Consider the following 14,421-nt stretch of genomic DNA (forward strand, 5'->3'; position numbering starts at 1 on the left):
GGTCGATGAAGGCTTATAATGCAGAAACCACTGTTACATTTCTCATTTTCTTCAGATATGTGCTGCAGTGGGAGTCAAAGAATCTTATTGCTGTAAGCACTGCAATTCAGGATTGGTTGACGTCAAGTAATAATTTGTACTTTGCTTTTTAGCATATGATACATAGACCAGCTACATTACCACTGTGATCGGTTATGATGCTGACATCATCACTAACTACAGGACTTGCAATGGAGTTGATGAAGCGAGGTGCTATGATGACAGTTTTAAAAACTCTCTTGACAGCATTAGCTTTGCCAGCAACATTGCTTGCAATGACAGATTTTATTGACAGCAAATGGACAATTGCCGTGGACAGGTTCTTTTTTGTCTGTGTGTCTGTTCAGTACAATCTCTTTTTTGAGATTGGGGTTGGGATCAAGGAGGAAAAGGTCATGAAGCTGTTTTATCTTCCGTTTGTCTATATGATATGACTAGAAGTAAAAGGATAAGATTAATATAACTGCAGTAATGATGAGAAGAATCTATACCTGTATAGGTGAACTCAAATTGTTTACCAGTTTTCTCATTAGTTTTTGTTTTGTACCTTGCAATTCTTATCTTTGAATTTTCTGTATTTCCATCTTTTGTTTCAGTATTAATTCGGGCTCCAATTTTGCCTCTGCTTAAATTATCAAGCAGTTCTACTGTGATATTTTGTTAGTATGTCAAAGCACTGTCTCCTACTTTGATTTTAACCTGTTGTTTATTTCAGATCGGATAAGGCAGGAAAACTTCTGGCAGAAGTGTTGCAGAAAGGATTACAAGGAAATAGGTAAATAGTCTTGAATAGATTCTGAGCATTTTCCAGTTGAGTCTCCTGGAAGATTGAGTTTTCACATCAGCCAACTCTATTGGTTGTCCATGAATATTTCAGGCCTGTAACACTTGTTGGGTTTTCACTTGGGGCAAGAGTTATCTTTAAATGTCTCCAGGTTCTGGCTGAGAGTGCGAATACTTGTAAGTTTTATTTTGAAATATGTTTTTTTTTCTTACATTTTATCATTTTCAAAGATGATCCTAAAATATTTTCTTGTATTTTGACAGCTGGCCTTGTGGAGAGAGTTGTTCTTCTTGGGGCACCCATTGCAATTAAAAACATGAACTGGGAAGCAGCAAGAAAGGTTTTTGCTTCCCACTTTATTCATATCATCTACTCTTATTAGTATGAGCATATTTATCTCCTTCCTCTTTATAATTTGTTTTCTCTAGTATAAGGATTGTACTTATCTGCTCGCTCACCGCATTATTATTTGAGTATCCCTCTTCCTATTTTTACAGGTAGTGGCTGGTCGATTCGTGAATGCTTACGCTACAAACGATTGGATGCTAGGAATTGCCTTCCGTGCCAGGTTTGCCTTAGTTGCAAGCATAGTACTGATGTTGAAAGTTGAATTGGGCATAATCTGTCTTAAACCTATTCCCTTGCACCCCCTTCAATGTTGCATATGGACTAGCACAACTATTTTGTTATATATTGAAAATATGAAATGTTCATCTCTTGAAAAAATATGGAGTCATATTCCGATAATTTATTATGTTGTAGGACAATAAAACAGGGACAAAACTGTTTTGAGAGAGTAAAGTTGGGTCACGTAAAACACTTCATGTCATTTTTTATCCTGTGTCTGACTCAAGAAAGGTATTCCAGTTAAGCAGGGTAGAGTGCAGGCTACATTCTCAAATTTCTGAACCTATGAGCCAATTTGGGTTGGACCAGCTAACTCACAGGGCATATCTGGATTATTAAAAAAAAAAGCCTCCCCCAAGAAATATGAGAACACTTCATTTAAGAATAGTGCACAATGAATCTGGGATAATCCAAAATGGAAAATAGGACTAGTTGTGGATGGAGGGAGAATATGTTCTCTGTTTCACATGCTGTTTTATGCTTCTATTTCTGGGTAACTTGTGCAATTTCTCTAAACAGTCTCCTGACTCGAGGCTTGGCTGGAATTCAACCGGTTGATGTTCCTGGCATTGAGAACGTAAGTCTTCTTCTTAAGGATAACCAAATTTGGATCTCCATCATTTTTTGCTTAAAACCTCTCACTTTTAACAGGTTGATGTAACTGAACTCATTGATGGCCATTCCTCCTATTTATGGTCTACCCAAAAGATTTTAGATCTACTTGATCTTGATGCCTATTATCCGGTAGTCCTCGGTCGAGTCACGCTATAAAGACAGACGTGGCAACACATTTTCTTCCTTAGATAACTGTATTTTAGGGGATTGTATCTGTTACAGGAAGCACATAGATAGCCAGTTCATTATATAACCACTAACAGGGTTCTAGTCTGGTACTGTTACGTTTATTCAATATTTTCATCTCAACTTTAGTGATTTTGTTTAGCCGTTTGTTTATCGGAAACTGTCTCTCTAGTAGATATTCCACCCTTTCCGGGCCTCAGTTGTGGTAATTTACTGGGTATGTTTCTATTGTTGTATACAGTATATCACATATAAGCTTTCTGCTTATGAATAATATGTCAAGAATATGAAATTACGATTCTCTTGCTCTTTTTATTTATTTGATTTATGCCAGATTGATTTGATAAGAAGGTTGTTCCTTGTAATACATGAACGAAACGATAAATGCTATTTCTCCATCTTATTTACTTGATTAATTTTGAGAAGTATTAGTGTTTCCTGGATTGTGAAATTTTAGAAAATAACAGTAAATACTTATTCATTTGGGATATTTACTGATATGTATTGATTGTATAATGAATAGTTAACTGCCAAATTTCACATATCAACTATCAAAGTCAATTTACAAATTTTTAGTTTAGGATAGAGGGAAGTATATCACGAAGTCATTGCGATGTAAAGCTTTGGTATATGAATATGTATCAAGGTTGACTCTTATTTAATTTGTATATTATAATATATATAATTTCTAGTTTAGGGTTAAAAGTAGGGTTTTAGATTATTCTACTCTTTTTGAATATATTGAGAAAGTGAAAATGACTTTCTTCAAATATTTCATTTCATTTTACTAGGCCTAATTTTCACCTTTTGGATTTTCAGTGAGGTCATAAAATCAAATATCATATTGATAATTTAAAATTACTTGCCAATTTATTCTATCAAATACTATATAATTGTATATATCCGGGTTCGAATCCCTTAAAAGCCTAGGTCGAGTAACAATAAAAAGTAAAACGCGCTTGAGAGTTGAAGGAAAGAAAAAAATCTGAATCCAGTTATTTTGCTGTGGAGAGCCAAGGCGAGGAATAAACAGATGCGGGAGGAGAATGGTACGATCGAAAAAGGAAGCAGTTGCTGCGTCGACGGCAACTGCAAAAGCGTAAATCCAATCAACGAGACCGGAGCCGGAGGAACAGTCTCCGGTGAAGGCGTATCTTCATCTCCGGCATCTTCGTCGTTGTCATCCAAGAATCAAGGAAAATCATGCAAAGGATGTCTATATTACGCGTCTACTTTCAAATCCAATTCTCGCAATCCTCTCTGTCTCGGCCTTAGTAGTTCCCTTCCTCAAGGTTCGTCTTCTAACTTTTTCTTGATTTTCTTGAGCACAGAACTGTAAATGTATTGTTACTTTCTTATCGTGCTTCTCTTTTGCTAATTTAATTGCTTGAACTGATTTCTTTTTCTGTTTTTCTTGGGAACACAAATTTCATAAAAGTATTTAGGATTCGTTGAATTTGCAGCTTAAGATGAAGACATTTCAGGGTACTGGTGAACTTTCAGTAGCTAATAGTTAATTGCTCAATAGAAAATGTAGAGATTCTAGTTCTTGAGAATCCCTGATTGGTCTTAATTGGCAAATTATGAGTATCGGAGCAGAATGAATGTTGAGGATTCGTACATTCCACCATCTAGTTTGGAATTGAGGTGTAATTAGTACCAATAGTTATTTTTAATCCAATTTGGTCTAACTGTGGGTTTCATGCTATGTCTGTTATTTCAACCCCATAAGCTAACTTAGAGGTGATGATTGTCTAAAATTCCAATAAGGAGACCAAATACCAAGCTCAACAATATTGGTAGTAATACATGTAACTTATGCTGTAATACTCTGAATGACTAAATATTTAGCATTTTGGGCAGGTGAATTAGGTCTGGTCTAGTTATTCCATGTCATATGAGCTATCCTTCTTATAAATGGTTCTGTGAGAAACAGGAAGTTAGAATTCTTGACTTAACGTGCTCAGTTGTTGGGTACATAGCCTCTGCTACTGTATTCTATTATAATTGAATGTTGAATTAGGTCTGGTCTAGTTATTCCATGTCATATGAGCTATCCTTCTTATAAATATTTCTGTGGGAAACAGGAAGTTAGAATTTCTTGACTTAATGTGCTCAGTTGTTGGGTACATAGCCTCTGCCACTGTATCTTATTATGCATTGAATGTTCTGCTTTATTGTTTCCATTTTTCGCATAATTAAAAATTAGACCTTAGTGGATGTGTGCTGAGACTGGTTTTGATGTTTGTTAAAGTACCTCGATATATTGTTGGGGAATCTGAGAAGGAAGCTTCTAAAGAGGGTCGGAGCCTTACAGATTTTAGATATGCTTGCGTCGGTTATTCTGTTTACTTGGATCAGAAATCTCGATCAACTGAAGCACAAAAGGCACAAACAGAATTGCCTGTCTGTGTTGGCCTTGAGGTTAGCATTCTCCTCTTTCTATTTTCTAGTTCGCTTCATGCCTTGTTTCGTGTTGTGATGTGTTCTAGGATAAGTATGGAGAAGTAAACAATTTATTTCTGCTTGAGATGCCATGCTTTTAACGATTTAAGATACAGTGAGTCTGTCCATAGTTGTCTTTTACTTGCCTCTTCTGACCAGTATTGTGTTTACGTGCAATTTAACCTTTGACAGAATAGACAGGAAGATACTTGGCCAGAATAACTTCGTGTTTACTGTGTCATCATTTCTGGTAATCCCAATTTTATTTTGCTAAACTAACATAGAAAGCGTGTCATAGGTTTTGGTGGATAAAAGACCCACTTCAGCTGATGCAACTCCTGGCCATACTCCTGCTCATAACAGAGAAGGTGATTACCTCCTCTCATTTTCTCCACGCCTAAAAATATATTTGGTGTGATGCTTATATGCTATTGCCTGTGTGTTTAGGGTGTTCCTTCTTCATATGGATGTCTAGTTTTGGTTCAGACATTTTGTTACATAGAAATGTGTTCTAGTTCCAATTTCCTGATATTTAAATTTCCAGTAACATGTTTTATTAATTAATTACATGCTTCGTGAAAGTTTATTCACATTTTAACCTACTGCATTTCCTGTTCTTTGTTAAAGTAAAAAATATCCAGAAATATCCTTTATCAAAAAATCCTCATTGAAAAATCAAAATTACTTTTATTTGTTGATGAAGAACTTGCTCGTTCATGTCAGTTTAAAGTCCAATCACCGTCTTAAGTGTGGGATCCGCATTATAAATAAAATAATGGGCATCCCAAAAGATCAAGGTTATTGAATTTAATGCTTTGCATCCAGAATAGAGTGGTTGGTTTGACCTTTTGAGGTTCTACATGATAGAGCTTAAAGCCTCAGTACAGAGACAAAAACTACCAATGCAGAGCTGATGCAGAATTATTGCACTAGTTTTGCAGTGCTGGTCTCTGTTCTTCATAGTTCAAGTAAATCATACTAAGACGGTTCTAGATGCAGTGTTTAAAAAGTATGCCTCCCTAGAGTCCACCCAACTGTCGATGCAATATGGTATTTCCTCTTTATGTAAAGAAATAAGAGTGTTTATAAGAAAATGTTTCTGATTACTAGGATTGAATTCTTGGCTGCTTCAGAAAGTTCTTATGTTCATCACTCTCCATTAAAGATGTTGGGGTCCTTAAATTTTTTTTTCCTCTTGGTGCCTAGATTTTTCAGCCTCCTGCTTGTCATTGTTTCAACCATTATTCTAGGAGCAGCATGTTGAAAATAGGGAACAGGCAATGCGACTGTTTGTAGGTTGTGATCCACATCTTCTTCGTGCCTTCTACACATATAACATCATTTTGACAATGCATCCTCTCCTTATTTTATTTTCTGTTGTTGATATTGCTCTTCGCATTGCACATCATGTAAAGAAAATCACACTCTTGGGGTTTTGTTGTTCCTCATCATGAATCCAAATAGGGCCTTGGGCTACCTCCAGCAATTAAGTGGCTACAGTATGACTTAACAGAGAGAAATTTGAAGATGATTCTTTTCATAAGATCTTATTGACCTTTAAAATGTGAGTAGCTACAAAGCTATGTAGGAAAGTTTCCACTTCATGTGGTGAAATCTTGTATTAGCTTTCTAAAAGATCATCCCATATATATCGTCCTACCTCCCCTGCAAGAATGTCTGCAACCATTGCCTATAGATCAAGCCACGAGAACCCTATATATCTTGAGATTTCTGACTTCCTTTTACGAACGTCTGCGACCATTGCCTATAGATCAAGCCACAAGATCCCTATAGATCTTGAGATATCTGACTTTCAAAGTTTGCCCTATTTGATCTTTACCATCAGGAGGAAGATCAAAATTCTTAGGTAGGGGGCTCAACTATTACACCCCTCAAAGAGAAGATGCAATATTGATATCTCCTCAGTCTTTTCATTAAAAAAGGTATCTCCTCACCTCTGGTACCCCTTTTATGAACCTCGTCAGATGCCCTCCATCACATTAACTTGCTTAAAAAAATTCCTTTACAAAAAAAACACTGATGGAGATAAATGATCTCCTTATCTACTACTCCTGGCCTTGTCTTTGAGGGACATACAGGCATAATTAATAAATTCACAGACATTTGTTCCCCTTCTAAGAATACCTAATGTCACTTTTCAATTAAAATTCTACCTGCTGTTCTATTTATCTTCTATTAGTCTTTGTTAGTAGTGGGAATAAGAACAGAGTAGAATTGCTTAGTGTTATGACTATTCATTTTGGAAAAACTTCTAAACAAGGACATTTTGATATTCCGTCATAGATAATTGATATTGTTGGTAGGAAATGCACTCATGATGGTTAAGTTTGAATCTAGATGTAGCTGAAACAGAATATACAAGTGCCTGGTTCTTCTTTTGGAACTTTTCTATTTTATTCTTGCTTTACAAACCTATTGACAGTGTTCCATTTAGTCCTGTGTGCATAAGCTGCTCGGGTACCAGGGTTATTTAAAGAAAAAGGGAAAGTATTGTAGGATGTTAGATAATCTTATTCCTTGTTTTGATTCTAACACATCTTATCTGGCTTCTTTGTGTTCTAATTCATGGATAATTGTTGTTGCTCTTCCATGCATTTCATTGTATTGGTATAATGTGTTAGATCTTTAGCAGATGAAAACCCTGCATTTGCCATTTTGTTATTAGTTGATCATAATCTGATATGCAATGTAATTTAGGGATCTTGTTATGTAAATGTTCATTATTTCTTGCACTTATTTGGAATGTTACGCTCATTATATATTGGTTTGATCGTTAGCAACCTAATTTGATTCTTCTGTTTCCTTTATATTGTTATTGAAAAAAAGGTGGACATAAACATCCACAGCCCCGATCAAACAAACCAACTAACTCAGCTGGTGATGAGTTCCTTACCAGGCAAGCAGTGTTTTGAATTTTGATATATGATATCTGTTTCACGTGATGCACTGTATAAATTGTTTAATAACAAGGGCGATGTTGAAAATACAGGTTCTCCAGGAACGCTAACTTGGTTGCAATGGGGGTCGCCAAGAACTTGCGGAAAGTAGGGAGTCGAATAAAAGAAAGTGTTGATGACATCTTTTATGGACGCCCAAAATAGGATCCCTAATCGTTAAATAGAGAAATGAAATGAGCATTGAGCTGAATGTTGCTCCAACAAATAATATCATACTTTTGCTTCATTCGTCTTGGAATAGGTTAAAAGGAAACCTTGTAATGTGTCTTTCAACATTGCCATTTGTAGTTTAGAAGCATAATTAGCTCTGACCAGGGGTGAGTTCTGTAATCGTTTGTAAAAACTTGGTTATCCTGTTGGTTGAGGAAATGCAAAGGAATTCATTAATATTGGTAAGCAAATAATGTGGATGAGCTGGAATTGTCATCTGTCCAGATTTTTGTACATAGTTTATAGTATTGGATTGGAAAAGACCCATGGAGGTTGTTAGTGCTATTGGAAAGTCAATCTCTCAATGAGAAGAAAAAAAATAAAATAGGACAAAAGTTGACTAAACTTTTAAGTTTTTTTCAAAAAATCTAAATACTTTTTTTTTAAAGGCTCATATTTCACACAAATTTCAATTGATAAGTTGTTTTAGATCGATTTAACTTTATAACAACACTATAGGATTAATTATCATTCTTCAATGAATACTTTTTTATGAAAATATTTTTCACTCTTCGGCTAAATCCTAAAGACATTTATAAAAAAAATATAATTTTTTAATTGTTTTCTCCAAGGTATATATCCTAATCTATTTTTAGAAAAATATATTTACGAAGAACTATTTTTTTTTGTAACAATGGGTAAATTTACAAATAACACGCGGTAAAATTGCTGCGGTTTATTACCTTGCTGAAATTGGAAGGTGGAAGCAAAGGTTTGAAGAAAAATGCTGTAGTATTTCAGAAGTCCCCTGATAAGAATACTTTTTCATTTAATCTTCTTCAACGATCGGAATACAGAAGCCGATTGTTTTGATTAAATTCGAATGGCGGCATGTAAACGGGTCGGATATTTCGGACCTCAACTCGGAGCTTTTGCCGGAAGCCACCGATTCCACCGCCGACTCATTTCGAACCGTGCTTTCGACGGCAAGCAGTTGTTCCTAGTCGACACTCTAGCTCTAGTAATTTCTTAACTTGCTTCTATGATTGCGAAATTGAAATGAAGAATGTTTGATTTTTTTCAGTTTTGAATTGCCCTTAGAATGAATTAGTGTTTGTTTGTGTTTTTTAGGTGAGAAAATTGGAAGCGAAAGGGGTGCCTACGAAGCAAGCGGAGGCTATAACGGCTGCTATTACTGAAGTTTTGAGCGATAGCTTGGAAAATGTAGCTCAGACATTTGTTTCTAAAGCTGATTTGCAGAGAGTAAGTAATTTTTTATGTTATACATGCAACTGTGTCTGTGTACATGTAATATTGAATTAATTATTTTGGTCCTTGTAATAAATTTAGCTTAAACTTTATACTAATATGACATTAGTTTTTTCTATAGCTTGAGATGATTCAAGAATCCAAGTTGTCCAAATTTAAGTCCGAAGTTCAAAGCTCTCAGGTATGAATTCTTCACTGTGAGATTTGTGGATTCACATTTTGATGCACTGAGTATCGCTAATTTACTTTGTCATAGGTTTGTCTTGACAAATTTTACTTGCCTTTTTTAATAAAGAGATACTGTTGGTAGAAACTTTTCTCCTTTGGCATTGTATATTTTGGTAAATATTGGGTTTTGAAGTGGTGTTATGCTGAATGAGTTGGTCATCCATCATATATATGGCCTTTGGGAAATATTAATGCCTTTATTGAAGGAAAAATTCTCTCCCTGAAAGGGAGTGATCTTATGATAACTCTTCAATGACCAGGCTGATATAATAAAAAGACCTTCCTTTTCTAGGTATCACCAATGATCAACCTTTTGCCATTCTCTTTTGATTGTTTCCCTTTTCAAAGTCCAAATCTTCTATCATATTTGCGAAGGCCATAATTTTACTTGAAATTCACCTTTTATGTATTCACATTTTCTGCATTATAAGTTTGATACTTTTGTTTAATAGATAGAACATTCAGCCAGTGGATTAGACGGGTATCATGTGTGACTATTTTATCAAAATTGTGTCTGAAACTATCCTGTAGGTTCCTAAATACACTCATGTCTCGCTATTCCCTTGAGGAAGTTAGTGATCATAAAAAGTAGAGCTATCGTATATTGATACTTGAGATGTCAGTCTGTTGTATAATGAGCCAATCTCAGGTTTTTAAGAGGTTTTGCTGATGGTATTATATAGAAGCTTAATGAAGGACATACTCAATAGAACGGCTTTTAATAGGTACTCCACCTGTTCTACTGCTGTTCTGGTTTTATCCGCATTGATGTTGCAGAGCTCATTGGCATCTCCATCTGAGTATAGTAACATGATCTAATCTCTTAAAATGAAATACCACACAAAATAGCTAGTGAACCAGTGGATGCTCAGTTTGGGATTAGTAATTGTCTGTTAGTGTCTCATTGGATTCAGAAATGAATTTTTTATGTTCCTTAATGAAATACAATAGTTAGTATTTGTACTTCTCTATTGATATTTACATTAGTAAACTGAAATAATGTGAACTGAAGGTACTTGCCTGGAAGTTCCTTTTCTCCAAACCTTGAAATTTGATTGGAAGATGTGGAAGTTACCTTTTAATATTGTAAAAGATGATGAAGATGGCAATGCATGTGGCAATGAAAGGATTTGGTGCAAGGTGTGAGTGTTGAGTGGATGTGAATCTTTAACACGGTTGGTATGTCAAGAGGTGTAGTTCTGTGGAGGTGGGTGGGGGGTGGTGATCAGATGGTAGAGATTGACGATGAGCGAGCCTAAGATATTGCGCAAGTGAAATCAGAGATGACATGCTGCTTTGAAATATTGTGGAAGTCAGAGCACAACCAAGTGTTTGACTTGTCTCTGTCCGAGGCGTTCTGGCCTCTGGGACTCCAGAGGTTTCTGGTTGTGAGTGGTGGCTCATAAAGATCCAGTGAGTGTGGTTTGGTGGGTTCTGCTTGCAATGGAATATTAAGTTTTGTAATGGAGATTGTTTTACACACCACATTTTTGAAAAGCGACTATAGGGCAAAACACTGCTGTAAAGTGACACAGTAGTGATTTTCTCCTAGTTGTTGCTTGTGACTGCAGCGAAGAGTCAGGGTTTTCTTCTGATAATGGAATATTAAGTTTTGTAATGGTGATTGTTTTACACACCACATTTTTGAAAATTGACTATAGGGCAAAACACTGCTGTAAAGTGACACAGTAGTGATTTTCTCCTAGTTGTTGCTTGTGACTGCAGCGAAGAGTCGGGGTTTTCTTCTGATAATGCGACTGATAATCTGTCAGACATTAGAGAATTAATACATGATCCTGTTCTGATTAAAAAAAGAAGAAGAGATGAGATCATGTGAGCCGACGCATTAGACTTTACATACATATGTACAAAGGTGTAATACTAGAACAAGCTTAGTGCAAATTAGTAAACCTCTTAATTCTATTTGCTTATTACATTGGACTAATTTTTCCTTTCATCATGATTCATGGGTGTCAACTTATAAAATGATTCATGCTTCACTCATTCGTTGATGCTTCACTCATTCGTTGATCCAGGAGAACCACTTTTCTCTACTGCAACATGAAATTGAAAAACTCAAAAGTGATATAGAAAAGATGCGCCGTGAATTGAGGTTGGCCTTCACAAACTATATTCTTAGTACCACACTACCATTTTCATATTATGGTGTGCTTGTTTTGAAATTTGTAATTTTTTCTCTGGTCTCTGTTTTGGGTTATTGCAGGTATGAAATTGACAAAGTCTCTGCTGGCCATAGGTTGGATCTCAATCTTGAAAGGGGGTAAGGAGTTACCGTCACTATTTCGTTTTGGCCAGTCATTGCATAACCATTAGTAGTATGATTTGCAGATGTACTGCTATTTAGCTGTTTACGACTAGTCTCAACTGTTGTGCTCTCTGTGCAGGAGAATCCGGGATGAGCTAGCAAATCAGAATCAAGAAACTGCTAATCTCACTAATACACTTGACCGAGTGAGTCTAATAACTATAGATATGCATTTGATAGCTGGTAAATTGTTCTAATCCTTTCTGCTGTTGTATGTAATTATATAATCCCAGGAAATTCATACACTACGGGCTCAGTTGGAAGCTGCAAAATATGATGTTATAAAATATTGCATAGGTACCCTTGTGTCTATATCAGCTGTTGGTTTGGCCGTAGTCCGCCTTTTGAAGTAAGTGGTGGAATATAATGCTAATTATGATAAAGAATATAGTTGTTCAACAACTTTGATGCTCAATGGATAAAACAGAGTTGTATGACATCTAAATCTCCATTGCATTAGCAGACATCATAACTATAGCATACTATTTAACTCAATTTTTATTAACTTTTGTGTTGTAGTGTTGAACGGGTGTGTGTGTGTATCTATGTTTGTTGCATAACGCTTGATATGCTTCAAGCTAATTGTAGATTTCAGAAAGTATGACTTTGTTTTAGGGAAATGATCCATGTGAAATTAGTGAAGCTAAAGATTCCCTTTCCTGTAGCAGCAACAATTTCTCAGTTGGCCTATTAATGCCTTCAAATTTTGGTCGAATGTTGTATCAACTGATCTGTTGTCATCAGTTGTGTACCCATTTTAAAATCTCTTATCAACATAAATACTATGCAAGTTACACTAGCGAGTCAGGGGTTCATCGTGCGATTTGGATTTAGATTTAGATTTTTGATATAAAATCAAAATCAAATCAATTTAGTTGGTTTTTAAATTTCTAAAATCAAATCAATCATAGATTTGATGACAGTAAAATTGTGAGGCATGAGACAACTACTTTATTGAATATTAGGTATCAACAATTTTTTCTATACCATCACAAGATTAATTTATCTGAATTTTATTATTTTTCGATACTATTCCTAAGAGGCAGGAGACAACTATTTCAAATGAACATTAAGAATCAACAAATTTTCTCTACATTATCAGAAGATCAATGTATCTGAATCCTATTATTTTTCAACATTATTCCTAAGCTTTACATTGTTTAAGTTGCATAATTATAGGACGGACGAGAGTGAGTTACTCTGATGATAAATATCTTTGACTTTGCGTCGTCGAAAGAGCAAAAAGGGTGAAAGCTAGAGTTAAAAAAAACGCATAACATTAACACTTCGCTGGGCTTTGTGTCCCAATTCCAGTCATGCATTAACACTCCTTTACTTGCAAGTTGTTGGAAGATTTGATAGTGTCATGCATGAATAATTGGAACTTACATTTAAATTATTGACGATTCTTTAATTTGAAAACCATATCGAACAAATTTAAGGTCATTTAGATTATAAGTCATCATGTTCGTTCAACTATCTATTTACTCTATCTGATAGAGTTTAAGATTTTTCTTCATATGTAGGACTTAAACTCAAAATTTGTTATGGTGAATTTTAATCATCGCATCACAATCGATATTGACTAATTGATAGCGGCTTGTTATGTCTTGGTCGTTTGTATATTTCACAGTTGTTTACCTATATCGTTAGACTAGAATAATGTTGATGTACAATTAATGAATTAGAAAGGATTTAATTGTAATTACCTAAGAAAGTACCTGATTAATTAAGCAAATATTTTCACACCATCACTTAAAACATCTATCAAACGAAACAAATATTTAGGATGGTGAGACTTGTGCTTGGCTCTTCATTTTAACTTTAACCACTAATACAAATAACTTAAGTTAAATACATACAGTGTTCACTTAGATTATGTATACCATGTGTGTCTTAGTTATTAATGTAAGCAAATACTCAACCAAGTTTTTCAAACTCATTAATTGAAAATGCATAAAAAATAGCAATATTTTGAATTGACTATTCTTATATGTCACAAGAGAAGTTTTGTCCTTTAATGTCCCTAAATTAAAGTTTTCAAGATTATCCAACGTAGTTAAACTCCCTACGAACATATTCAACTCAATTAAGGTTGCTTTCGTCTTCCAATTAGTGTCAACTTTCTACAATAACAACATTTTTGGGGAGTTGAAAAATTGGTTTACTTTAATTTGGAACCGTGCATCCACTTAGTGCCGTGAAAAATCTAATTAGTAACATAATTAATTATTATTTGAACTTTTACAGAAGGGATCGATTCTCTATTTTCCTTTCGCCGATTCTAATTTAAAAAGAAAAAAAATGACTAGTGTCGTGAAAAAATTAATAATTCATAGCTTAATTAATTAACTATTTGAACTTTCACATGAAAGGTGTGATTTTCTATTTTCTCTTTCATTCCCTATATTCAAGAAGAAGAAAAACTAGTATTGTGACAAATCTAATCATTAGCTCAATTAATTAACTATTTAAACTCACATGGGAATTGATGTGATAACAATTGGACAAAATCTATCTTTTTCCATCTCTATGTTCGCTAAACTTTCTTCTTTTCTTACTTTCATGAAGTCGACTTTAATAGACATCTCTTTCATTTTCGTAGATGAGTTTGATTCTCTATTTTTCTTATCCTTACCCTAATTTAAAAAGAAAAAAACTTGTACGATGAAAAATCTATTAGTAGATTAATTAATTAACTATTTGAACTTTCATGTGAAAATTTGATTCTCTATTTTTTCCTCCCCTTACCTAATTTAAGAAAAAGAAAATTA

At 34.7% G+C, this 14,421-nt stretch overlaps 3 protein-coding genes across 3 annotated transcripts in view; all 3 read left to right on the forward strand.

Moving 5' to 3' along the window:
* Positions 1-2,566, forward strand: part of LOC107009181 (transmembrane and coiled-coil domain-containing protein 4-like) — a 7,986-nt gene extending 5,420 nt beyond the window's left edge. The window contains exons 8-15 of the mRNA XM_015208461.2: positions 56-126; positions 223-358; positions 755-814; positions 917-999; positions 1,087-1,163; positions 1,321-1,391; positions 1,970-2,027; positions 2,102-2,566. Coding sequence (XP_015063947.1) covers positions 56-126; positions 223-358; positions 755-814; positions 917-999; positions 1,087-1,163; positions 1,321-1,391; positions 1,970-2,027; positions 2,102-2,221 — 676 coding nt within the window. The 3' untranslated portion in view covers positions 2,222-2,566. The remainder of the gene's footprint in view (positions 1-55; positions 127-222; positions 359-754; positions 815-916; positions 1,000-1,086; positions 1,164-1,320; positions 1,392-1,969; positions 2,028-2,101) is intronic.
* Positions 2,567-3,176: 610 nt separating this feature from the next.
* LOC107008861 lies at positions 3,177-8,084 on the forward strand. The gene is made up of 5 exons (XM_015208064.2): positions 3,177-3,543; positions 4,506-4,675; positions 4,995-5,064; positions 7,544-7,613; positions 7,707-8,084. The coding sequence occupies exons 1-5, from the start codon at positions 3,285-3,287 to the stop codon at positions 7,816-7,818; spliced, it is 681 nt and encodes a 226-aa protein (XP_015063550.1). The 5' UTR covers positions 3,177-3,284; the 3' UTR covers positions 7,819-8,084.
* A 399-nt stretch (positions 8,085-8,483) lies between these two features.
* LOC107009279 (protein FMP32, mitochondrial) lies at positions 8,484-12,314 on the forward strand. Its single transcript, XM_015208589.2, has 7 exons — positions 8,484-8,845; positions 8,956-9,087; positions 9,215-9,274; positions 11,358-11,434; positions 11,546-11,602; positions 11,727-11,793; positions 11,881-12,314. Exons 1-7 carry the CDS (start codon positions 8,708-8,710, stop codon positions 11,998-12,000), a joined length of 651 nt encoding a protein of 216 aa, XP_015064075.1. The 5' UTR covers positions 8,484-8,707; the 3' UTR covers positions 12,001-12,314.
* The last annotated feature ends 2,107 nt before the right edge of the window (positions 12,315-14,421 follow it).

The sequence above is a fragment of the Solanum pennellii genome, chromosome 2, assembly GCF_001406875.1.
Source record: "Solanum pennellii chromosome 2, SPENNV200".
Lineage (NCBI taxonomy): Eukaryota > Viridiplantae > Streptophyta > Magnoliopsida > Solanales > Solanaceae > Solanum > Solanum pennellii.

Bases quoted from the DNA above. Each gene is read 5' to 3' on its own strand.
- LOC107008861 (XM_015208064.2), top strand. From the start codon at position 3,285: ATGCGGGAGGAGAATGGTACGATCGAAAAAGGAAGCAGTTGCTGCGTC. The intron at 4,676-4,994 runs GTTAGCATTCTC...AGCGTGTCATAG, and splicing joins CTGTCTGTGTTGGCCTTGAG to GTTTTGGTGGATAAAAGACC. The intron at 5,065-7,543 runs GTGATTACCTCC...ATTGAAAAAAAG, and splicing joins TCCTGCTCATAACAGAGAAG to GTGGACATAAACATCCACAG.
- LOC107009279 (XM_015208589.2), top strand. From the start codon at position 8,708: ATGGCGGCATGTAAACGGGTCGGATATTTCGGACCTCAACTCGGAGCT. The intron at 9,275-11,357 runs GTATGAATTCTT...TCGTTGATCCAG, and splicing joins CCGAAGTTCAAAGCTCTCAG to GAGAACCACTTTTCTCTACT. The intron at 11,603-11,726 runs GTAAGGAGTTAC...CTCTCTGTGCAG, and splicing joins GATCTCAATCTTGAAAGGGG to GAGAATCCGGGATGAGCTAG.